This window comes from Dictyostelium purpureum (genome assembly GCF_000190715.1).
Source record: "Dictyostelium purpureum unplaced genomic scaffold DICPUscaffold_286, whole genome shotgun sequence".
NCBI classification, from domain to species: domain Eukaryota; phylum Evosea; class Eumycetozoa; order Dictyosteliales; family Dictyosteliaceae; genus Dictyostelium; species Dictyostelium purpureum.
In genome coordinates this window covers 19,346-43,343 of record NW_003519622.1, presented here as the reverse complement: position 1 = coordinate 43,343, position 23,998 = coordinate 19,346, and the positions used below count along the sequence as shown (strand labels likewise).

Genomic DNA, 23,998 nt, shown 5'->3' with positions numbered 1-23,998 from the left:
AACTTTTGTTTATGCACTAAATGAATTTGAAATTTTATGACTACGATTATTGTTATTATTATTATTATTATTATTATTATTATTATTATTATTATTATTATTATTATTATTATTATTATTATTATTATTATTATTATTATTATTATTTAGTTATTTATTTATTTATTTATTTATTTATTTATTTATTTATTTATAACTAATAATTTTATCAATAATATTAATATAAATGACAGTATTTTAGAAAGGATCTGTATAAATAACGGACATTAAATTATTTGCAGTATACATTTTTCTGATTTTTATTTTCTTTTTTCTTTTTTTAAAAGATCTATTGAAAAAAAAAATATTAGTATAGATATTATTAAAAAATGATAACAATATTATTTAATAAATATAGTTTTCATTTTAATTTATTTTTCTTTTGATTCTAATGATTTTATTTGATTTTTGAAACTATAATTAAACTTTTAATCATTTCATTATCTAACTAATAGCATGGTGATGAAAAGATAGCTGTTAAAAATTTGAAATTTTTTGAATTTTGGCGGATTAACCCAATTTTTTTTTTTATTTTTTTATTTTTTTTTTTAAAAATTAAATTTTTTTTGTGCATTTTCCACACTCACATACACAATAATAAAAATAATAATATTAAATACCAATTTAAATATTATTATTTCTTTAAATTAGATTCAGTATTATTATTAAATTATTAATATTGATTTAGCAGTAATTCTTATTACTATTTATTTTTTTAAATAAAAACAAATAATTTATTTATTTATTTTTTTTTAAAAGAATTTTTTTATTTTTTTAATTTCTTTTAATTTATTAAAATCAAATATAATTAGTATACTTTTTTTTATAAAAAAACCAATTTTTTAATAATAAATAATAATATAATGGATGTATATCTAAATTATGGTTGTTTAACCCCACCAAAAACAATTGGTTGTAAAAGAAAATCAATTTCATCAACTCTAAAAGATCTAGAATCATCAAAAAGTAATAATAACGACAACATTAAAACAACTGACATCATTATCAGTAACAACAAAAGCAGTAATACTCCTAATGATGACGACGATACTTATATTGATAATAAAGGAAAAAAGCAAATAAATCAAAATAAAAAAATTAAACTAAATCAAACTGATAAAATAATCACCACCACCAATAACAACAACACTAACAACATAGGCACCATACAAAACACCATACAAAACACCACACAAAACACCACCACTATATCTACAAAAAAAGACATAATTAATATAGATAAAGATCTTCCTTCAGATAATATCATAAATAAAAATAATAATAATAATAATAATAATAATAATAATAATAATAATAATAATAATAATAATAATAATAATAATAATAATAACAATAATAATAATAACAATAATAATAATAACAATAATAATTTTGATATGGACAATATTAATATTAATAAAAATAGTATAACAACAACATCATTTCAATATTTTAAACAAGCTCAAGAAAAATATGTTAAAGAATGGGATTGGAAAGCTGCATCAAAAAAAGCATTCTCTACGGATCAAACATTAAAAATTTTAGAACCAAAACAACAAAAAGTAAAGAAAACTAAATCTTCATCATCCTCAGCATCCTCATTAAATAATACTCATCTAGAACAAACTGTTATTGATGCTGGTCAAAAAAATGTTGGACAAATGGTATGTCAAAAATGTAAAATGTTATATTCATATGGTTCAAAAGAAGACGAAATTGCTCATCAATCATTTTGTAATGGTAATATACAACAACAAAAAGTTATAATTAAAAATTGGAAATCTTTGAAAATTGTAAATTTGCTCCATAATGGCCAAGGAATTATTGCTGTAAATAGAGATGATACCTCAATTATATCAAAAATTAAACAAATTAAACAAATTATAAACACAGAGTTGGGTTATACCGAAAAGTTAAAGAAGAGTGAAAGTAATGACGACGATGATGACGAGAAATTGTTTTTATATCTAGATGCAAATGGAAGGGTTTTGGGTTGTTTAGTTGCTGAAAGAGTTGAAAAAGGTTATAAAATTCAAGTTTCATCACCAACCATCGAATGTATTAAAACACCATCAAAAATTCTTTGTGGTATTGATCGTATTTGGGTATTGCCATCTCATAGAAAACGTGGCATCGCTTTAAAGCTCATAGAATCACTCCGTTCAAACATGTATTATGGTTATCATTTAAAAAAGAATGAAATTGCAGTCACACAACCTTCAACCTCAGGTTTATCTTTTTTTACAAAATATTTTGAAACTGATCAGTTTTTATTATATAAAATAAATCAATAAATAAAATCAATATTTAAAATTTTAAAAAAAGTAAACGTGAATGTTATTCAATAAAATATAAAATAAAAATCAGAAAAAAGAATTTCAATGAATAAGATTAGCAATATTTTTTGTATTAATTGCTAACCATGAATTTTTGACATACCCCTTCAATAAGAATGGTGCAAAGGTTAACACTTTTATTAATTTTTTAGAAATTTAATTTTGAGCGAGATTAGCAATAAAAAATATTGTTTTTTAATATTAAATATATCATCCGGCTTTGGCGCAATGGTAGCGCGATTGACTGTAGTAATATCCTGTTATCAATCGGTTGCTAGTTCGAGTCTGGCAAGCCGGAATATTTTTTTAAGTATATCTTCCCAGAGATTTTATCTTCCAGGATGTGTAGTGTTGTAGGCAGCTTACGTTTCAAATGGTGCGTTAGGAGCCACGCATTGGTTAAAACTATGCAAATAAGAGGTGCTTTTAGGTGAAATAGACTAGTGTACAGAAACTGACATATAAATCAGTTGCGACAAATCAATGGAATGATGGAAATGGATGCCAATCAGGTTTAGGATGGTAGTTCTATAGGTTGCTGCGGCAGCTTACATTTCAATTGGTGCGTTAAAAAGCTAAAGATTAAAGTTTGGTACTTAGTGGTAAAATTATAAACAATATTCAGCCTAAATAATGATCCGAATCACACACGAATTGACGTTACCGTGCCCAACTTGTATGCAGTGTGGTAAAACTCATATAAGCATTAAACTGATGACTTAATATATCATTAAGAATCATCTTCACTTTTAAAAAAAAAAAAAAAAAAAAAAATAAATAATGAAGATAGAAACAGAATTACTAACCAAAATATTTTTATTATATTATTGGCTATGATACAGTTAATTTTTTTTTTTATTTTTTTATTATAATTGTTTTAAATCTATATTATAATTAATTAATTTGGTTTATAGAAATATTGATTGGTCTAATTGTGCCTGGATCTTTTTTACCATTTAATGGAGGGTGAGGTTTTTCATAGTCTTTGATTGCTCCAATAGTTGATTTAAATCTATAAATTGTTGCTGTTGTTGTTTTGATGGTGAATGAACATTAAAGTTTAATGGACTTCTTGAAGTGGTGAGTTTTGATATTCCCTAGTTTGATCAATAATTGCGAAAGCTTCAATGTCTTTTACCTTCTCTTCCTAAAACTATTTTATTTCTATCAAAGTTGCTTGGCCAGAGCGAGTTAATGATATTTATAAAAAAGTTGATTAGATTGATGGTGGTTCTACACTACTTGATTCAGACTCTACATTATTTGAGGTTTATAGAAATCCACATACGATTTACGAAACTTCCATATATAAATTATTCCTTAGTTCTACTTGATGAAAAATGATCTGCATTACTCTACCACATAATGAAATAAACTACACAAATTTTAAAGAACAGCTACAACTTGGTGAAACAGATTCCACTCTAATATTTGATGACAGGCTTTGAATTTCGACCACAGATACTATAAATACAACGGATATTGCACAACTTGACAAAGTAGGTCCCAAATTATTTGATGAGTTCGGAATATATACCACTTGACACTACTTTATTAAAAACAGAGGTTGATGAAATATGATTTTACATTATCGGATACAATAGACTCTATTACTTTGTCCAGAGATTATGCACAGCTTGATGAAGCAGATTTGGTTACCATACTTGATCTGCACTAAATATAATAAAAATTAATTTGTGTTAGTATTGTGTTCATCTATTCCTAATATAGATTTGTTATTTTTGTTTTAAAATAATGTGCTTATTTACTTACTTGAAGGCTTTTTAAAACTATTATTATTGACCTATCATTTTTTTTGAAATATTTATGTATTTTTTGTGTGATGCAAAAAATAAAATGAAATGAAAATTTTTTTTTTAAATAAAAAAATCAAAAATTTCAAATTTTTTTAAAATTTAAAAAAAGCTGGTGTGAGATTATTGGCAAAATAAATCGACTATACTGCATTGTTATTATTGAGTGTGATTATATATTACAACCTTGATAGAACTAAAATAATTTATTAAAATAAAAAATAAATAAAAAGATTATTAATATGGTTTAATATTAAATAAAAATATTAATAAAGATAACATACCCAAGTTATGATTTCTACTATGAAGGAAAATGCAACAGAGTGACAGCTACAATAAATTCACTAATTACACAGCTATTGAGATACTACTACTTAAAATATTGCTTGGACCACCATTTGACCGAGTATTTGACCCACCAATTGAACCACTACTTGACTACCATTTGACCGGTTACTTCAACCAACATTTAATGAAAATTACCACCTGAACCACTACTTGACCCATATGACCCATTATTTGAACCAACGTTTGAATTACGATGTAAAATACTACATGAACCACTACTTAACCAGTTACTTGAACCAACATTTAAAATACGACGCGAAGTAACACTTGAACCGCTAGTTAACCTGTTACTTGAACCAACATTTGAATTACGATGTGAAATACCACTACTTGCCTGATTACTTGGACTATTTGAACCCATATTTGAACCACACTTTACCGATTATTTGAATCACCATTTGGACCTTATATTGAATTTGCTATATGTTTTTAGATACGTTTGGACAATTGTTTCAGATGCTGCTTATAATTTTTCCAGATGACTAATGATGATTATTAATATATGTTTTAAATTAATTTTTAATAAAATATTATTTTACATACCATTTTCTGTCTATAAATTATTGATTAGGTGTACTAATACCGAAATTTATTAGACCAATGCCAAAACATGCTGTTACGAAATCTATTTTATTAAAAAAAATGAATTAATAAATTATAAAAAAATTATAAACAATAAAAAAAATAGAAAATATAATTATTTACCTTAAATGTTTTAAAATATTACCTTGAATTATTTTATATTTTGGACCATATTGTTATCTATACTATTTGACGTAAAGAACCATAGTGTTGCTCTGCATGGTGAGATAAAAAGATTACTTTATTTTTTTCAATTGATTTTGGAATAATTTCAATGAAAGAGCTGCTATCGGATTCAACTGAAGAAATTACGGTGATTTGAGATTTGAAAACCTCAGCAGCGGCGAGTAATGTTAAGTGGTCTCCCCATGTACCCCTTCTTGCCATTTGGTTGCAATACTTATTCCAATTTGTAGTAACTGCAAATTGGGATAATTTTGCACCATTTGAAAGAACGAGATTTTTATTTTTAATGAGCCATGTAGCAATAGCTCTTCTGATTTCGAAACTATGGTTCAAATCGCCATAAATTTGGTCAGATAATGCATGCATCTGACAATTGCCATCGCCTGGGATGTCCCTATTGTTCTCTAAACTGTAGAGCTCCAAACGTTCATTTAAACGTTGTATAGCTTCGTCTGCAGGTGGTGGTTGTGGAGTATTGACTGCCCTTAAGTCAATATCCATAGCTTCATATTGAACTTTATTATCAATAGACTGTGTGTTTGGTGGTGATTGTGATTGTTGTTGTTGTGATGGTGGTTGTTGTGGTTTTTGTTGATGTTGTTCTTTGTAATCACCTGTACTCTGTAATAATTTTTTATAAACTGGTGTTGATGTGGTGTGTTTTGGTTGTTGGAGTAGTTGTTGGAGAGGTTGTTGGTATGAGGGTGGGGGTGATTGTGATTGTGATTGTTGGTGTGGGTATGGGAGTTGGTTGATGATTGTTGGTTGGTTTTGTTGTGATGGTTGTGGTTGGTTGTTGATTGTTGATTGTTGGAGTTGGGGTGGGAGTTGGGGTGGTTGTGGTTTTTGGTGTTGATGTGGGAGTGGGAGTGTTTGTTGGTTGTTGATTGTTGGTTGTTGGATTGGTTGTGATTGTTGGATTGGTAGTGATTGTGGTTGTGTAATTTGTTGTGGTGGATTATTTTTTTTATGGAACTCTTTATAAAATTCGTCATCGTAGAAAAAGTCTTGGTCGTTCTCGGTTCCATCGGCGTAGTAGTATTTGGTGGTGTTATTTCTGGTTTTTTTAAAAAACCAATAAAAAATGAACAAAACAAAAAAACTAATTACAATAAAATACATTTTTTATATATTTACAAAAAATAAAATATTATTATTTAAAAATTAAAATAAAAACAAATAACTGTTATTATTAATTTGATGTGAATATATATTTTTTTTTTTTTTTTTTTAATATTATATACAAATAAAAAATAATTATTTACGAAAAATAAAAAATAAAAAATAATATAATAAAATATTGATTATGCTATGAGTGAAGTTGGGTGAAATATATAAAAAAATAGTGTGGTTATGAAAGCTATTATTTTTAATTAAAAAAAAAAAAAAAAATTTATTACAAATTTTTTTTTTAAAAATTAAATTATAAAAAAAATAAAAAAATATAATAAATTAAAAAAACAATATATTAAATAAAAAAAAATAAAATAAAAATATATAAATTTGAAAAAAATCATATAAATTGCGAACTTAACTTTTATATAGATTACTTTATAATCAGCAAAATATAGTAAAACATTCATTTTTATAAATAATTTTCAAATTTTATGAAATGGAGAATTGGATTACATTAATCAAAAAAAAAATTTCAATAATATTAATAACTATAATAATATAAAATTAGAAAAATAAAATTATATAATTCTTTAATATAGAAATCATATCCTAAAGTATTTAATTAAATAAAAAAATAAAATAACAAAAATTTTTTATGTGTCGATGATAAATTAGGTTTACCCCAAATTGGTAATTTTGCAAATTTTATTGCTACTTTAAAAAAAGTTTATTTACACTTATTTTATTTATTTTTTATTTATTTAATCTTTTATTTTTTCTTATATTTATTTATTTTTATTAAATAGTTTAATTTTTTTTTTTATGAAATGGTAGTTCTACACTACCTGATTCATATTCTATACTATTTGAGGTTTATAGAAATCCACACGATTTACGAAACTTCCATATATAAATTATTCCTTAGTTCTACTTGATGAAAAATGATCTGCATTACTCTACCACATAATGAAATAAACTACACAAATTTTAAAGAACAGCTACAACTTGGTGAAACAGATTCCACTTTAATATTTGATGACAGGTTTTGCATTACGACCACAGATACTATAAATACAACGGATATTGCACAACTTGACAAAGTAGGTTCCAAATTATTTGATGAGTTCGGAATATATACCACTTGATAAACAAATAATTCACCACCTGGGGTAAAAGATTCTTAAGCTCTACTTGATACAATGGGTTCTACACTTGATACAACTGATTCTAAGCTACTAATATATCATACATTTCTTGAATCAGGCTCTGCATCATTACTACTTAATGAAATAGGTTACCATACTTGATCTGCACTAAATATAATAAAAATTAATATATGTTAGTATTGTGTTCATCTATTCCTTATATTGATTTGTTATTTTTGTTTTAAAATAATGTGCTTAAATAGGTAGGAATCCCATTTTTATATAGATTTGTTGTTTTTGTTTAAATATAATAATGTGTTTATTTACTTACTTGAAGGCTTTTTAAAACTATAATTATTGACCTATCATTTTTTTGAAATATTTATTGTGTGATGCAAAAAATAAAATGAAGAAATATAAATTTTTTTAAAAATTAAAAAAAAGCTAACACAAGATTATTGGCTGAATAAATCGACTGCATTATTATTATGTTGAGTGTTATTATATATTACAACCTTGATAGAACTTGAAAATAATTAAATAAAATAAAAAACTAAATAAAAAGATTAATATAAATAGTTTAATATTAAATAAAAATATTTATAAAGATAATATACCTAAGTTATGATCACTACTATATAGGAAAATACAACAGGGCGACAGCTATCAATAACTCTTGAACCAATTGCATTTAATTCAAATAATTAAGTGCAAATAATTAAAATATTACTTGGACTACCATTTCACCAATTACTTTTACTACTATTTGAACTACTACTTAAAATATTAGTTGACCCACCAATTGAATCACTATTTGACTACCAATTGACCCGATTATTTGAAACAACGTTTGAATTATGATGTAAGCTACAATATGAACCTCTACTTTAAACCAACTTTTGAATTACGATGTGAATACCACTTGAACCACCACTTAACCAATTGCCTGAACCATACTTGATCGATTATTTGAACCACCATTTGAATTACGATGAAAATTACCACTTGAACCACACTTGACCGGTTGCTTGAACCAACATTTGAATTACGATGCGAACTACCACCCTGAACCACCACTTGTCCCATTACTTGAACAATTTGAACCACGCTTGATCGATTACTTAAACCACCATTGGGACCTTAAATTGAATTTGCTATAGGCTTTTTAATACGTTTGGGCTATTGCTCAGATGCTACTAATATTTTTTTCCAGATGACTAATGATGGTTATTAATATATGTTTAAAATTAATTTTAAAAAATAATATTATTTTACATACCATTTTCTGTCTATAAATTATTGATTAGGTCTACTAATACCGAAATTTATTAGACTAATGCCAAAACATGCTGTTACGAAATCTATTTTATTAAAAAATGAATTAATAAATTATAAAAAAATTATAAAAAATAGAAAATATAATTATTTACCTTTAATGTTTTTAAATATACCTCGAATTACTTTAATATTGGACCATAGCTTATTAGTTATAAAATTTGGCGTAAAGAACCATAATGTTGTTCTGCATGGTGAGACAAAATAATTACTCTAGAGTTTTCAACTGAACGTGGAGTGATTTCAATGAAAAAGCTGCTGTTAGATTCAACTGATGAAATAACGGTAATTTTAGATTTGAAGATTTCTGCAGCGGCGAGTAAAGTTAAGTGGTCTCCCCATGTACCCTTTCTTGCCATTTGGATGCAGTACTTATACCAAATAGTGGCATTGGCAAATTCGTATAATTTTGCACCATTTGAAAGGGTTAAGTTTTTATTTTTTATGAGCCATGTAACAATAGCTATTCTAATTTCCATATTATGGTTCAAATCACCATAAATTTGGTCAGATAGGGCATGCATCTGACAATTGCCATCACCTGGGATAGTTCTACTGTTCTCTAAATTGTAGAGCTCCAAACGTTCATTTAAAAGTTTTATAGCTTTATCTTCTGGTGGTGGTTGGGGAGTATTGACTGTCCCTGAGTCAATATCCATAGATTCATAATATTGAGCATTATGATCAATAAAATGTGTGTTTGGTGGTGATTGTTGTTGTGGAATTGGTGGTTGTGATTTTTTTAGTTGTTGTGATTGTTGTGGTTGTTGGGGTTGGAGTTGCTGACTAATTCTTTGGATGAATGGGATTTGTTGTTGTGATTGTGGTGGTTGTTGATGTTGGGGTTGTTGACGAATTAGCTGGATGAATGGGATTGGTCTTTGTGCAGAGGCAGAGGCAGATGATACAGATTCTGATGCTGATGGTGCTGATACAGATGATGCTGCAGATGATGCTGGTGTAGATGGTGCAGATACTGATGCAGATACAGATGATGCAGATTCTGATGCAGATGGTGCAGAAACAGATGAAGCAGGTTCAGATGATGCAGATACTGATGCCGATGGTGCAGAGACTGAGGTTGATGGTGCAGAGGTAGAGGAGTTTGGTGGGTCTTGATGAATTGGGGTTAAGTGTTCAATTAAATCATTGTTAACTGGGTGTGGGTCTTGAGTGTGGGTGCTATTATTGTTGTTTCTAATATTATTGTTATTATAATTGTTATTATTATTTCTATTGTAAATTTTGTTATTAATAAAAAAAGCTAATGAGAAACTAGTGATACCACATAAAAAGTAAAAAACAAGTAATAAATCCATTTTTAAATAAATAAATTAAGTTGTAAATTATTTTATAAATAAAAAAATATTGTTATTATTAAAAATTATTATTGTTATTATTAAAAATTATTTTATGTGCCGAATATTATAATGAAAAAAATAAAAATGTATGATTATTTGTATGTATATAAAATAATAAAGAAAAAAAAAAAAATAAAAAAAAAAAAAACTTTTTCAAAATACTATGAAAGAAAATTAAAAAAAAAAGTAAATTAAAAAAAAATTAAAAAATTTTAAACAGTGTTTAATGAAAAATGAAACAGTGTGGTTGGTCATGCAACTTGAAGAAAATAATATAATTACAAAAACTTCATTTGGTTCATGTCACACTAAAGTTTGCAATTTTATGAAATCATTATCACCACAAATTAATAAAAAGTTTGCCGGCGGAAATAGGATAGTTTTTTAAAAGCTTCATCTGAATAGTTGTCTTTGGAACTACAGTTTTTATCTGAATGAAGCAATAAATAATGCCTTTATTAATTCATCTTTTGTTGGTTTTTATTTTTTCAAGCCTTTTAATTTCTTCTTCTTCTTTGATTGTTGAATTCCATCTCTAAAATATGTGATTTGTTTTGAATCATTTGAATAAAAGTTTCTTTTTTGCTTTTGATATTTTTGATCTCTTCATTTTCTCTCATGTAATGTTTTAGTTTACATTCTAAACTTTCTATTATCTCTTTATACCTTTAAATATCATTTGAATATTTCTGTATAATTTGATCCTTTGCCTCAATTTCTTTATTTAAATTTTTATAAATTAAAATGATTTTATTTTGAAAAAATATTTTTTAAATTTTTTTAACTTTTTTCTATTTTTGCATAATTTTATATCTCTCATTTTGTTGTGTCCTCGGCTTTACATCAGGTTTTTTTGAGAATAGATTACCAACCATATAGATATTTTTTTGTGTATTAATTAATGTGTACAAATTATTAAAAAAAAAAAAAAAAATTTTTAAATTTATAAATAGCTTAATTAATTGACAATTATAATAATTTAAATAATAAATAACAAAAATAGTATATTTGGTATAATTTAATTATTATCAATTCAGAGTTAGATTATATGGTTCTGAATAACTACAATTATTAAATAATTTGTTTTATAATAAATTATGATGAAATAATGTAGATGTCAAAGGTGTTTTGTTAGTTATTATTTATTTATTATTTATTTATTATAATAATCCATACAATAATAAATTTTGATTACAATATTGTATTGTAATCAAAATATATTGTTGTATAGAGTATTATAATAAATAAATAAACTTAAATAAATATTTATATATAGATAATCATAAATAATCATTATTTATAAATTTTAAAACTATATATAAAAATAATTACTAATAATTGATATTTTGTAATATAGTTTTTTTTTTTTAATATATAGTTTGTTTTAAATTGAAATGAAAATTAAATTTTATTTTTTTTATACATTGGTAAATTTGTGAAAGATAAATCGTCTGAAGAAGTAATTTATACAACAAGATTATTTTATAAAATTAAATAAACACATTTTAGTAAAAAAATAAATTAAGAAAATAAACTCTGCCATAATCATTTTTTAGGTTAAACCTCTTTTCTTTTTTGCTTTGATGTTTATTTAAATAAATTAAATATTTTTCTTTTCTTTATTTATTTTTTTAACAAAATGTGTTTATTAATTTTATAAAAAATTCTTGTTGTTATAAATTATTTCTTTAGACGATTTATCTTTCACAAATTTACCAATGTTTAAAAAAAAAAAAATTTAATTTTCATTTCAATTTAAAACAAACTAAATATTAAAGATAAACACAAAAAAAAAGATAAACACAAAAAAAAAAATTAATCTAACTCTGAATCACATAAATAAAAGTTAGAATGCACAAAAAAATTAATAAGTTGTTAAATAAAAAAAAAAAATTTTGTTTTTTGTGTTAATCGGTTATTTTTTATTTCTTTTAATGGTTTCTTTTGATTTTTCACCAGTTTTCAGAGAATTTTTTAGAAAAATAAAAAAAACGTGCTTTGTGAAGATATTAATCACAATACATAAATTTTTTTTTAAAATTTTTTTTTATAAATAAAATATTTTTAATTTTTTTTTTTATTAAACACATAACCATTAAACAAATATAAATAAAATGCCACCAAAGCCATATATCACCAAATTAGACATTGAAGAAGTCCCAGTTGAAGAGTTAGTAGCTGTTACTGCTGATCAATAAAGGTAAATAATTTGATTGTTTTTTTTTTTTTTTTTATATACTAATTCCTGAATTTTTTTTAATAGATGCCGCTAATAAAGAAATTTACAAATAAATAAATATATTTCCAATATAATTTCTTTTTTGTATAATAAAATTTAATAGATTTATAATTTAATCTTTTTTTTTAATTTTTTTAAAACTTTTAGTTTATTTTGTTTTAAATATTTACAATATTAAAATGTATTAAGCCAAACTAAATAATATAAAAGCTTTATTATAATTAATCTTTTTGGGATAATTGTCTTTGAACCAAATTAAAATAAAGTCCATTTTGGTTTTTCATTAGTTGGTTATGAGAACCAAATTCGACAATTTTACCATGAGAAAGTACACCAATAGCATCGGCTGATTTAACGGTTGATAGACGATGGGCAATAATTAAAGTGGTACGACCTTTCATTAAATTTTGAAGTGCCTCTTGAACCAAATGTTCACTTTCTGAATCTAATGCACTTGTAGCTTCGTCTAAAATAATAATTTGTGGGTTTTTTAAAATTGCTCTTGCAATTGCAATTCTTTGTTTTTGACCACCACTTAATTGTACACCTCTTTAAAAACAATAAGAAAAGTTAATATAATTATTTAAAAACTTGTTTCATAAATAATATGAACTTACCTTTCTCCAACAACGGTATCATAACCATTAGGGAATATAGAGATAAATTGATGAGCATTTGCTAATTTTGCAGCTTCAATAATTTCTTCAAATGTTGCATTTGGATTACCATAACGAAGATTTTCTATAATTGAGGTAGCAAACAATGAAGGCTCTTGGCTAACAATACCAATTTTAGAACGTAACCATTTAGCATTTAATTTTTTAATTGAGATACCATCAATAAAAACCTCTCCACCACAAGTATCATAAAATCTTTCTAATAAACCAGCAACAGTTGATTTACCACCACCTGAGGAACCAGCCAAAGCAATAACTTGACCTGGATTTAAAGTTAAATTTAAACCATTTAAAACTTGAACATGTGGACGAGTTGGATATCTGAAATCGACATTCTTAAACTCTACGTGGCCTTTAAGATTCTTTAATTTATAACCTTTGTTAGAATTGATATGTGGAATACGATTGATCATTTCGGTAATTCTTTGCATACCACCCATTGCGCTCATAGTCTGTGTGAAGAGAATTGAAATCTGAGAGAATGAATGCTGCATATTCATAGTATGAATAATGAATGATGTTAATTGACCGCTTGTCATTTCGCCACGAGTAACCAATGTACCGCCATACCAGTAAACCAATAAAGATACAGCATTTAATGCCAACGATGTTATACCTTGGAAAATACCGATTTGAATACCAGACTCTGTAGAGAGTGACAATGATTTCTTATTCTTTTCTTTGAATCTATCAGCCTCGTAATGTTGATTTGAAAATGCTGTAACTGTTCTAACATTACCAATTGCCTCTTCAGCGACGATGGTCGATTGGGCTTGAGCAGCTTGTGAACGGATGCTAAGACTCTTTAACCAACCAGCATAAATAGTACCGATACTAACCATACTTGGTAAAATGGTCATCATACCAAAGGATAACTTTGGTGAAATTAATACCAACGATATTATACCACCTACAATTTGTCCAATCGATCTAACACCCAATGAAACCGAATGCTTTAGTGCAGATCTAACTAACTGAACATCGCTTGAAATACGATTGATAAGATCACCAGTTGAATTTTGATCAAAGAAACCAATTTCTTGCTCCAACATCGAAGAGAATAAAGTGTTTCTTAATTTTGATGAATATCTTTCGCAGGCTATAGAAATGAGGGTAGAATATAAGAAATTCAACGAAGCTTGAACCAATAATACAATGACAGCTTGTGTTGCTGGACCTTTTAACTCTTCACCATTCTTTGTGCAATCTACCAATTTACCAAACACCTTTGGAACCTGTAAACCAACCCAACTTGATGCAAATGCTGTAATAACACCAAAACAAAATAACCAAATATCGTTACCAATGGTTTTAAAAAACAACTTTAAGGGGCTAATTTTCTTATATTCTTTCTCGATTTCTTCTTTAATAATATTTTCATCTTGATCTTCATCTACTTTAATTATAATTTCTTTACTGTCATTATTATCTTCATATGGGTCGTTTAAAATTTCTTCTTTTTGACTCTCACTTTCACAAAAGACAATACCAATTTTATCACCATAGAATTTAAATACAATCAGTGAAAAACCAATCAAAACTATTAAATTTCCAATTTTTTTAATTTCGAAAATATTGATGTTACTATTATTACCGTTATTACCATTACCATTATTGCTACTATTGCTACTATTGTTTAATTTTATTAAATTTTCATTATTTTCTATATTTATATTATTTTTAATTATATTATTACATTTCTCTAAAAACTTATTATTTGATGAAAATTCTCTGTTTTTTATTAATTTGTTATTACTATTACTATTACTATTTAAAAATACATTTGTAATATTTCTTTTTGAACTATTGCTATAGATATTTGTATTGTTTATCTTTGGTTTATATGCTTTTATTTTTGATAATAAATTATATTTTATTAACTGATTCATTATTATTATGTTATTATAATTTAAAACCAATTAAATTAATATAATAATATTAAAAAAGAGATATGATTTCTTTTTTTTGATTATTGTTTTTTTTTTTTAATTAATTAATAAAAAAGGAAATTATAATGAAATTTTTATAAATTATATAAAAAATGATAAAAAAAAATTTAAAAAAATTTAAAAAAAAGACGAAAAAAAAAAATTTCATCATTTTTTTAAAAAAAATTGTTTTAAATTATAATTAATAATTTTAATTTTTACAATTATATTTATATCAAAAAATGGAGTTCTTTAATTTAGAACAACCAAATAATAAAATAATATTAAAAAAACTAATTGTAGATTCAAAAAATAAAGATCAAGTTAATAATTTTTATAATGATTTAAAAACTCATTGGTTTAATCAAAAGTTTGAAGTAATATTACCAATAAAAGGAACAACTAATGATGAGCCATTAGAAAAAATAAAAAAAACCAAAGGTAGTTTATTATCAAGACAATCATTATCAGGTAGATTAGTAGTAGAAGGTGAATTTGCATCATTATTTCAACAACACAACGAAAATTCATTACCACCAGAACCAGATCAATATGAACAACAAGAAGATGAAGAAGAAATTGAAGTAGATGATAATAATAATGATATGGATGATAATAGTAATAATAATAGCAACAGTGGCAATAACAATAATATTGAAATTAAAAAAAAAAAAACTAGAGGTGGTAAAAAGCACAGAAAGAAAACAGAAAATATTTTAAATGATAAACAATCATATTATCAAATAGAAACAACATTAGATTTAATACTATCACAAGAATTTTTAAATAAATATATTAGAACAGGTGGCTTCCATGCAATTTCTCAATTTAGTTATATAGATTCAGGAAATGTATTTGCAATTTTACCAAATGGTCAAATTATATTGAATTTAAATAAAGAAACATATCAAGATTTAGGTTTGGTTGGAAAGGCAAGCGTTTTTAAAAATACTGAAAGATATGTGATTACATTGGATTCAAAATCAAAAGAACTTTCACCAACTTCAAAATACTATTCTCGTTTAATTTGGGTATTAAAAGACAGAGTCTCACCAGTTACTTTAATATGCTATTATCTTAAAGACTATAACCAAGATTCAAAAAATTCGAGTATAATTCATCCAGTGCAATTTCCAAAAGGTGTCAAGGTTAAAAGAGTCTTTAATCAAGCAATACAAAATGTCGAAAAGTATCGTATACCAACTATTGAAATTATAAATCAATATTTAAACATTCCATCCGATGCCTCTGAGCAGCAACAACAAGAGCATCTAATCAAAAATAAATCAAAAGAAATGAAACTACTTTTACAAGATTTTGTAAATGAATTTGCAGAAATTTTAGGTTTAATATCAACAGAAAGCATTATCGACACTGACAGAGATTTAGAATTGGGAAACTCTTTACTATCAATGACACCCTTACCAACCGAAATATTTTCAGCTTCGTTAAAAGGTTTTGTTTCAAATTCTCTCATCATCGAAACCATTGGCAAAATTAAAATGTTAATCAAAAATGGGGCCATTGAATATGGTTGCATCAACATATTTGGTTTTCCTGATACTCCTATTTCTTGGGGTTCAATCGAACATAACTACCTTTATGGTGGCGAAAATGATCAATGTATTTTAATTTTACCAAATAATCAAATTTTATCTTTAAATTTAATTGGTACAATGGATTATTATTGTTAAAACCAAAAATAAAATAAATAAAATTGAATATTTTTTTTTTTTTTTTAATATTAAAATTAAAATAATAATAACAATCAAACAAAAAAGCAATCACATTTTAAAAAAATTAAAAATGATTCTATTGGTGTATGTGGTGTTTATGTTATAATTATTCATAGTGCAAAAAATATCTGTGAAAAATTAAAAAAAAAAAAAAAAAAAAATAAAATATTTTAAAATAAAAAACGGAATGATTAATTTTTTTTTTTTATTTTTTTATTTATTTTTTTGATCAATTTATTTATTATAATATAAAATAGTGGTTATATTTTAAAATCTTTGTTTTAAATCTCATCTTAATCTTTTTTTTTATAATAAAAAGGAAAAAGGATTAGAGTTTAAATTTTATTTGTTATTTGTGTTTTTTGTTTGTTTGTTTATTAGTAGTAGATAAAAGATTGCACACCTTTGTAAAAATAGTAAATTTTTAAATCCTTTATGTATATTTTTATATAAAAATATATCAATATACTATTGTATAATTAATTCCTAAAAAATAATATCAAAACTATTATTTGTTTTTTTTTTTTTTATAATTATTAATTAAAATTAAAATTAAAATTTTATTTTTTATAATTTTATTCCCACACACTACACATCACACACACATAACCAATTCAATACACACAACTAGGTACAAATAATTTAATTTATTTTTACACTTACACACACTTTCTCTTTCACAATAATACAACAAAAAAAAATTTATATAACATTCCAATTTTTTAATTTTTTTGTTTTTTCATCCAATATAAAAGATATAAATACACACACATATACACATATACGAAACAAAATAATCATCATAATTTTAAAATAAATAATTTTTATTTTTTGTACACCTATATTATTTATTTGTTTATTATTTTTTTTTAAATATTTGTTTGTTTGCTTGTTTATTATTAAATAATAATAATAGTATTATTAATACAAAAAGAGTTTGTTCACATTTTAAAAAAAAAATCCATTTTAGGAAACAAAAGAAAATATAAATAGTTTATATATATAATTTTGTTAATATTATTATAATAATATTTTAGATTGTTTGATTTTTTTAATTTTTGAACCAAACTCTGTGTATATATACCTCTATATGAATAAATAATAGTTTTTATAAATTATAAAATTTAAAATTTTATAATTTAATTTTAAAAAAAAAAAATGGTGCCACAATTAAGAGGAAGAGCCGGATCATTAGCAGACCCAAAAAATTTAAACGATTTAGAAAACTATTACAAGTCAATAAAGAAGAGTATTTTAGAGAATCAATTTGAATTTATAATTAAAAAAAAAGAAAAGAACAGAACATTACTTGTAAATTTAAAAGAGAAAAGTATACATATCTATAAGTAGGTAAAAAAAAATAAATGGTTATAATAATGTGTTTTATATATAAAACATATAAAACTGACAGATAATTTATTAAAATAATAAAGGTTATCAAAAAGAGGAAATAAAAAGAAATTTAAAAAATATTTAATTTCAGATATTGAAAAAATTTTAAAAGATAAACAAGATAATAAAGAAATTTTGGTATTTAGAAAATCAGGTAAAAAAGAATTAAAGTTATCATTTATAAATCCAGAAAGAAGGGAATGTTTTTACGAGTTAATATGGTTACTCATGCTAAATAAGCCATTGCCAATAGAAGAAGAAAAGGCATCGCACGATAGAATTCAAATATTTATTAGCACTTGGAATATGGGTGATGCTCCACCACCATACGATGAGGAAACTTTATCAACATGGATACCAAAAAACAAATACGATCTTTATGTTATTGGTGTTCAAGAGTGCGAATATACACCCAGAAAACAATTTCAAGAGTGTCAGGATGATTGGTTTTATACATTAGCATCTCATTTAGGTCATAGCTACTATAGGGTGGAAGGCACAAGTTTGGTTAAGATGAGAATAGTAATATTTGCAAAAAAAGAACACTACTACAAAATCAATTACATCGAAAAGAAGACTATAGGTACAGGTATTGGCAACATCTATGGAAATAAAGGTGCCACAATGATATCACTTCACTTTTTCGAAACTAGTTTTTGCTTTATCTCATCTCACTTTGCTGCTCACCAAGAGAAAACCGAAGCTAGAAATAACAACTATAAAGATATTGTAAAGGGTGTGGAAATGGGAAATGACGATTTGGATATTTTAAACCAATTCAACTATGTCTTTTGGATGGGTGATTTTAATTATCGTATCGATGGTTTATTTAGAGAAGAGGTTCTATTACATATCAAAAATAAAAATATTACAAAGCTTTTAAAATATGACCAACTTAGCAATCAAAAACAACAAGAAAAGGTATTTTTAGGTTTCAAAGAAGAGTTAATCAATTTTTTACCAACTTATAAAACCGAAAGAGGTATAGGTAAGAAAACGAATTTTTTAATACTCGCAACACAATATATATTATTTATTAACTTTTATTTTATTATAGAGAATTGCTATACAAATACTAAGCTTAGAATACCAAGTTGGTGTGATAGAATATTGTTTAAAACATTACCTTATTCACATCCTATAACTTGTACCGAATACAAAAGTGCAACAAAAGTTACAACAAGTGACCATGTGCCAGTATTTGGCGTCTATGAATCATTTGTTCGTATGCCTTGCTCACCCATTCCAATTACATTACTTTTGAGAAGATGTCAAATTTTCTTTTACGATTTAAGAGCTGAAGGTTTAGATCTTGTCGAAGATGATCGTCCACCCGATGCTCATATTGTCTTTGCCTCCAATTCTTTCATTCAAGATGATATTGTTATTACACATGCCTATAAGAACAGAAATCCTGTATTTGGTGATTTACCTCCAATCGTGCCAATCATCAGTAGACAAAGCTATTTAGAAACTCAACACTTATTTTTAACATTCTTCCATGAAGATATCAAATTAGGTCATGCTGCTGTTCCATTAGGTATTGGTTTTAACCCTACTCCTTTCTCTTTTAGAACCCGTATTACAAAAAATGGTTTAAATGCTGGTACTTTACTAGGTTCAATTCATATTGTTTATTTAGATAATCCAATCACCAGTAATGCAACTATAGTTGCAACAACCTCATCTTTAGGTAAATCGACACCTGAACTTATAAATACATACAATAGTAATAGTAATAATAGTTCACCCAATTCTTCAACACCACCTTTGCCACCAAGAACTTGGTTAATTAATAATAACAATAATAATAATAATAATACAACACCCCATAGTACTTCATCGACCACCACCACTAGTACTCCATCATCTACCACTACAACTTCTACCACCACTACAATATATCCTGCATATCCATCTTATTTAACATTAGAACCAAATTCAAACACAACAACACCTATTTTATCCCCAAACAAAAGCTCACCTCCACCAAATAACGTTAGGGAATATTTGGCACGTGGATTATCAACTGCTAGTATTGAATTGGATGATTATTCTGTAGATGATCATAATTCGATTGCTGGTAATTCACCACCCCAACATTTAAATTCGAATTTAAATCAACAATTAGAAAGAAAACATCAATTAAGAAGAAGTGTGTAAATAATAATAATAATAATAATAATAATAATAATACTATTAATAAAATTACAAAATGTAAAATTATAATTATTTTAGAAATATTAATTTTATTTTTAAAAATAAATTATAATTGTAAAAAAAAAAAAAAAGACTATTGTATCTATGTATGTTTTTATTAGATTTTTTAAAACTATTTTCTTTTTTTTATTATATTTTTTATTGTTTTTCGATTACTTTAATTTTATAAAATAATTTGATTTTATTGTTGTTATATTATTATTTGTTGTATATTATTATTTGTTGATATTTTTACTATTTTTAAACTTTATTATTTATATATACAGAAAGATAGAAGTTGTGCTATCTTATCTTGATAAAAAAACTGTATTTAAACAAATTAATGATCATGGTGGTCCCATGGATATGAAATACCCTAAAAATAATAAATAATAAACGTGTTAATATTATTTTATTAATAATTATGAAAATGGTTTATAGCTATATATTGTTTATTGGTTTATGCTAAATATTGTTTATTTTTATCTATTTGAATTGAATATTAATATTACTATTATTATTATTATTATTATTATTATTATTATTATTATTATTATTATTATTATTATTATTATTATTATTATTATTATTATTATTATTATTATTATTATTATTATTGGTAGTGATTATATTAAAAAGTTTTAAAAATATTTATTATTGACGATAAACCACAAAATGTTTTTTTATGAAAATTTACAATGAAAGTTCTCCAATCTTGTTTAGCTCTATAGAAAACCCAGAACCATAAAGGGGTACCTAAACCAATTGAAAGTAATTTGTGTGATTTTGAAACGTGAAATGGTTGATGCCCCCCAGCCATTGTTTTATATCTGTATAAATGAAAAAAGGAAATGAAAAAAAAAAAATTTTAAAAAAAATTTTAAAAAAAAAAAAAAAAAAAAAATTTAAAAAAAATAAAAAAAAAAAAAGAAAAAAAATTATATTTTATTTATTTTTTAAATTTAAAAAAAAATGATTAACCAATGTTTTTGATAATAGTTTACAATTTTTATTTAAAGCACTAAATGACATTTAAGGTCTTTTTAAAATATTTTTTTTTTTGGAAAAATAAATTTTATTTAATTTGTCTTTTATTTAAATATTCATCAAAAGATAAAATATTTTTATATTTTGAATTATCAGATTTAATAATATTTGCAGGAATGATTGGTCTTTTCTTTTTCATTGGATTTACTTGTAAAACTTTATTTGATGTATCTGGTATGGTTATATTTAAATCAATAGATTTGTGAATATTTACTAAAGATTTTGTAGATTGTTCGTCCTTTAAATAGTTTGATTTGGCTGGGGTTGATGCTGGGGTTGATTGAGATTGTTTTGTTGGGGTTGATTCTTTTGGTGATAAAGCAGCAGATAAAGTTGAGGCGTTTGGATTGTTTTCCAAGTCAGCTTCAGCAGCAACTACAGCGTTTGATCTTGTTTTTCTTCTAGCGAATGGATCAAATTCATTACTAACTATTTCTTGGGTGGATGTACCAGCGCTTTGGGAGTATTGGAAATTTAATGATTTATTCTTTTTATTGATTAATGATACCAATTTTTCTGTTTCGGTCATTGATTCTTCCTTTTGTTCAGTTGCTAACTTATTGAGTTCTTCAATACGTTCTACAGTAGTTTTATACTCTGTGGAGTCGACGTCTAAAGTTTCACGAAGAGCAATTAATTTAGCCTTTTCAAAAGCAATGTTGTGTGGAGTTTTTTGATATTTCATACGTTCTTGAGCTCTCTTTTCGATATCTTCGTTTGTATAAATATATTCTTGAGCTTTTTTGATATCACCAATTTTCTTTTCAATTGATTCTGGAGTTGGAAGTTTCTTTTCTGAACGGATCATATCAGATATCCATTTTTCGTGTTCGGCTTGTGTGATGACATTATTTGAAACATTTTCAATGCCAAACTCTTTACAGGAGCCTGCATATGATAAAAGTAAGAGTTTATCGGTTTCTTTGTTCTCTACTTTATATAACTTGTGGCCTCTACGTACTTCGACAATCTCTGCAATTCTATAGATTGGACTATTTAAATGTGAGCCAATTACAACTCTAACGAAAAACCCTGGTGCTAAAGTTTCAAAGTATGGTTGATCGACCCATTTTACCAACATATTTCTTGATAATCTACAGTGGTTCATTAAGTGAATTGTAAGAGTGTCAATTGATTTTTGAATATCCTTGTCCATTTCTCTTTCTTTTTCACGTATATTTCTTTCACGTTCTTGATCTTGTTTTTGTTTTAATCTTTGTGATGCTGATGAAATTGGTGAAGTTGTTGATGCTGTACCACCGCTAGATTGTTGAGATGATTCGACTGCTAGTTCGTATGATTCGTCTTCTTTATCTTTTTTAGACTTTTCCCTCTTTCTTTGAATATCTTTTAATGCTTCTTTTTTGTTGTCATCTTTATTGTCACCACGGGATCTAGTTGAGGATGATATTTTATATTTATCGCTTGATGTTGCAGTATTTGAGCTAGTGCCTGAGCTTTTTTTCTCTTTCTCTTTTAATTTTTCTCTTTGCCAACGTTCTCTTGCTTCTTTTCTTTTTTCATATCTACCTGCTAAAATTTGTTCTCTTTCAACTTCTGGTAATTTTGATAATTCGATTCTATCATCATCATCTTTATAAAGATCTTCATCATAATCATCATAAAAGTCGTCGTCATTCTGTTCAATTGGTGCACCTCTATTTCTACCACCTCTGCTATATGATATCGAGGATGATTGCAATGAAGTTGAACCTTTCTTTCTTCCTGGAGTTGAACCTGTTTTTTTTCTTTTATTTGTTGATTTTTCTTCATAATCTTCGTCACTTGATTCTGTAGATTTATTCTTTAAATACATTTTTTAATATTAGTATATTATAGATATTTACTTTTTATTTTTTCATTTTTTAATATCCTTACCCTTTTATTTGATTTCTTTTCAGTTAACATCAATAACTCCTCATCTAAATCATCCATTTCTTCGTCATCCGAACCTCTTCCTCTTGCCATTTTAATTTTTAAATTAAGTTTGATATATATTTATTAAAAATGGTTTTATTATTACAACAAATTAAAAAATTTAAAAAAAAAAAAAAAAAAAAAAAAAAAAATTTTGAAATGAAACAAAATTTAAAAAAAAAAATGAAAATAAAAATATTTTTTATTTTTTTTAAAATTTTTTTTTAAAAATTATTAAAATATATAAATTTTTAATATATCTTTTATTATAATTAGTTTTAACACTTTGATTTAATACTGTTGCTATATATATATTCCATATCTTTCATTATTATAATTATAAAACCCTATAAAAGTGCAATAGAGGTTCCTTTATAATAATACATGTATTTTGATGGAATTGAAAAACGACCGATTCTAAAAAATCTTTAAACCAAGTTCTAACCGTAAAATTGATTTCATTCCTATTATTTTTATTAGAATTTTTATTTTTATTTTTGTTACTATAGTTTGTAATTTTTATTATTATTTTTCAAGGTTGAATTAAATTTTCTACTGTTATAACTTTAAATTTTTTTAATTGAAACATTGTTCAAGAAAC

General features: G+C 25.0%; 9 protein-coding genes across 9 annotated transcripts; 3 read left to right on the top strand and 6 right to left on the bottom strand.

The window, feature by feature from the left end:
• The first annotated feature begins 629 nt into the window (after positions 1-629).
• DICPUDRAFT_73130 (uncharacterized protein) lies at positions 630-2,356 on the top strand. The gene has a single exon (XM_003291565.1). It carries the CDS (start codon positions 1,437-1,439, stop codon positions 2,331-2,333), a length of 897 nt encoding a protein of 298 aa, XP_003291613.1. The 5' UTR covers positions 630-1,436; the 3' UTR covers positions 2,334-2,356.
• Positions 2,357-3,269: 913 nt separating this feature from the next.
• Positions 3,270-4,898, bottom strand: DICPUDRAFT_156229 (uncharacterized protein; the record flags this gene model as incomplete). Its single annotated transcript, XM_003291557.1, has 2 exons — positions 3,270-3,400; positions 4,673-4,898. The coding sequence occupies 2 exons, from the start codon at positions 4,896-4,898 to the stop codon at positions 3,270-3,272; spliced, it is 357 nt and encodes a 118-aa protein (XP_003291605.1).
• Positions 4,899-5,305: 407 nt separating this feature from the next.
• Positions 5,306-5,746, bottom strand: DICPUDRAFT_10755 (uncharacterized protein; the record flags this gene model as incomplete). The annotated part of the gene is made up of 1 exon (XM_003291556.1): positions 5,306-5,746. A coding segment is annotated over one exon (441 nt), but the record flags the coding sequence as incomplete, so codon positions are not given.
• A 3,322-nt stretch (positions 5,747-9,068) lies between these two features.
• On the bottom strand, positions 9,069-9,500 carry DICPUDRAFT_10404 (uncharacterized protein; the record flags this gene model as incomplete). The annotated part of the gene is made up of 1 exon (XM_003291555.1): positions 9,069-9,500. A coding segment is annotated over one exon (432 nt), but the record flags the coding sequence as incomplete, so codon positions are not given.
• Positions 9,501-12,722: 3,222 nt separating this feature from the next.
• ABCB4 (uncharacterized protein) lies at positions 12,723-14,503 on the bottom strand (the record flags this gene model as incomplete). The annotated part of the gene is made up of 2 exons (XM_003291554.1): positions 12,723-13,050; positions 13,119-14,503. Coding segments are annotated over 2 exons (1,713 nt in total), but the record flags the coding sequence as incomplete, so codon positions are not given.
• An 845-nt stretch (positions 14,504-15,348) lies between these two features.
• DICPUDRAFT_39281 (uncharacterized protein) lies at positions 15,349-16,800 on the top strand (the record flags this gene model as incomplete). The annotated part of the gene is made up of 2 exons (XM_003291564.1): positions 15,349-15,690; positions 15,808-16,800. 2 exons carry the CDS (start codon positions 15,349-15,351, stop codon positions 16,798-16,800), a joined length of 1,335 nt encoding a protein of 444 aa, XP_003291612.1.
• A 1,200-nt stretch (positions 16,801-18,000) lies between these two features.
• On the top strand, positions 18,001-20,397 carry DICPUDRAFT_156222 (uncharacterized protein; the record flags this gene model as incomplete). Its single annotated transcript, XM_003291563.1, has 3 exons — positions 18,001-18,188; positions 18,276-19,222; positions 19,292-20,397. 3 exons carry the CDS (start codon positions 18,001-18,003, stop codon positions 20,395-20,397), a joined length of 2,241 nt encoding a protein of 746 aa, XP_003291611.1.
• Positions 20,398-20,773: 376 nt separating this feature from the next.
• On the bottom strand, positions 20,774-21,253 carry DICPUDRAFT_156221 (uncharacterized protein; the record flags this gene model as incomplete). The annotated part of the gene is made up of 2 exons (XM_003291553.1): positions 20,774-20,809; positions 21,131-21,253. 2 exons carry the CDS (start codon positions 21,251-21,253, stop codon positions 20,774-20,776), a joined length of 159 nt encoding a protein of 52 aa, XP_003291601.1.
• Positions 21,254-21,508: 255 nt separating this feature from the next.
• On the bottom strand, positions 21,509-23,448 carry DICPUDRAFT_156220 (uncharacterized protein; the record flags this gene model as incomplete). Its single annotated transcript, XM_003291552.1, has 2 exons — positions 21,509-23,284; positions 23,359-23,448. The coding sequence occupies 2 exons, from the start codon at positions 23,446-23,448 to the stop codon at positions 21,509-21,511; spliced, it is 1,866 nt and encodes a 621-aa protein (XP_003291600.1).
• Between the last annotated feature and the right edge of the window lie 550 nt (positions 23,449-23,998).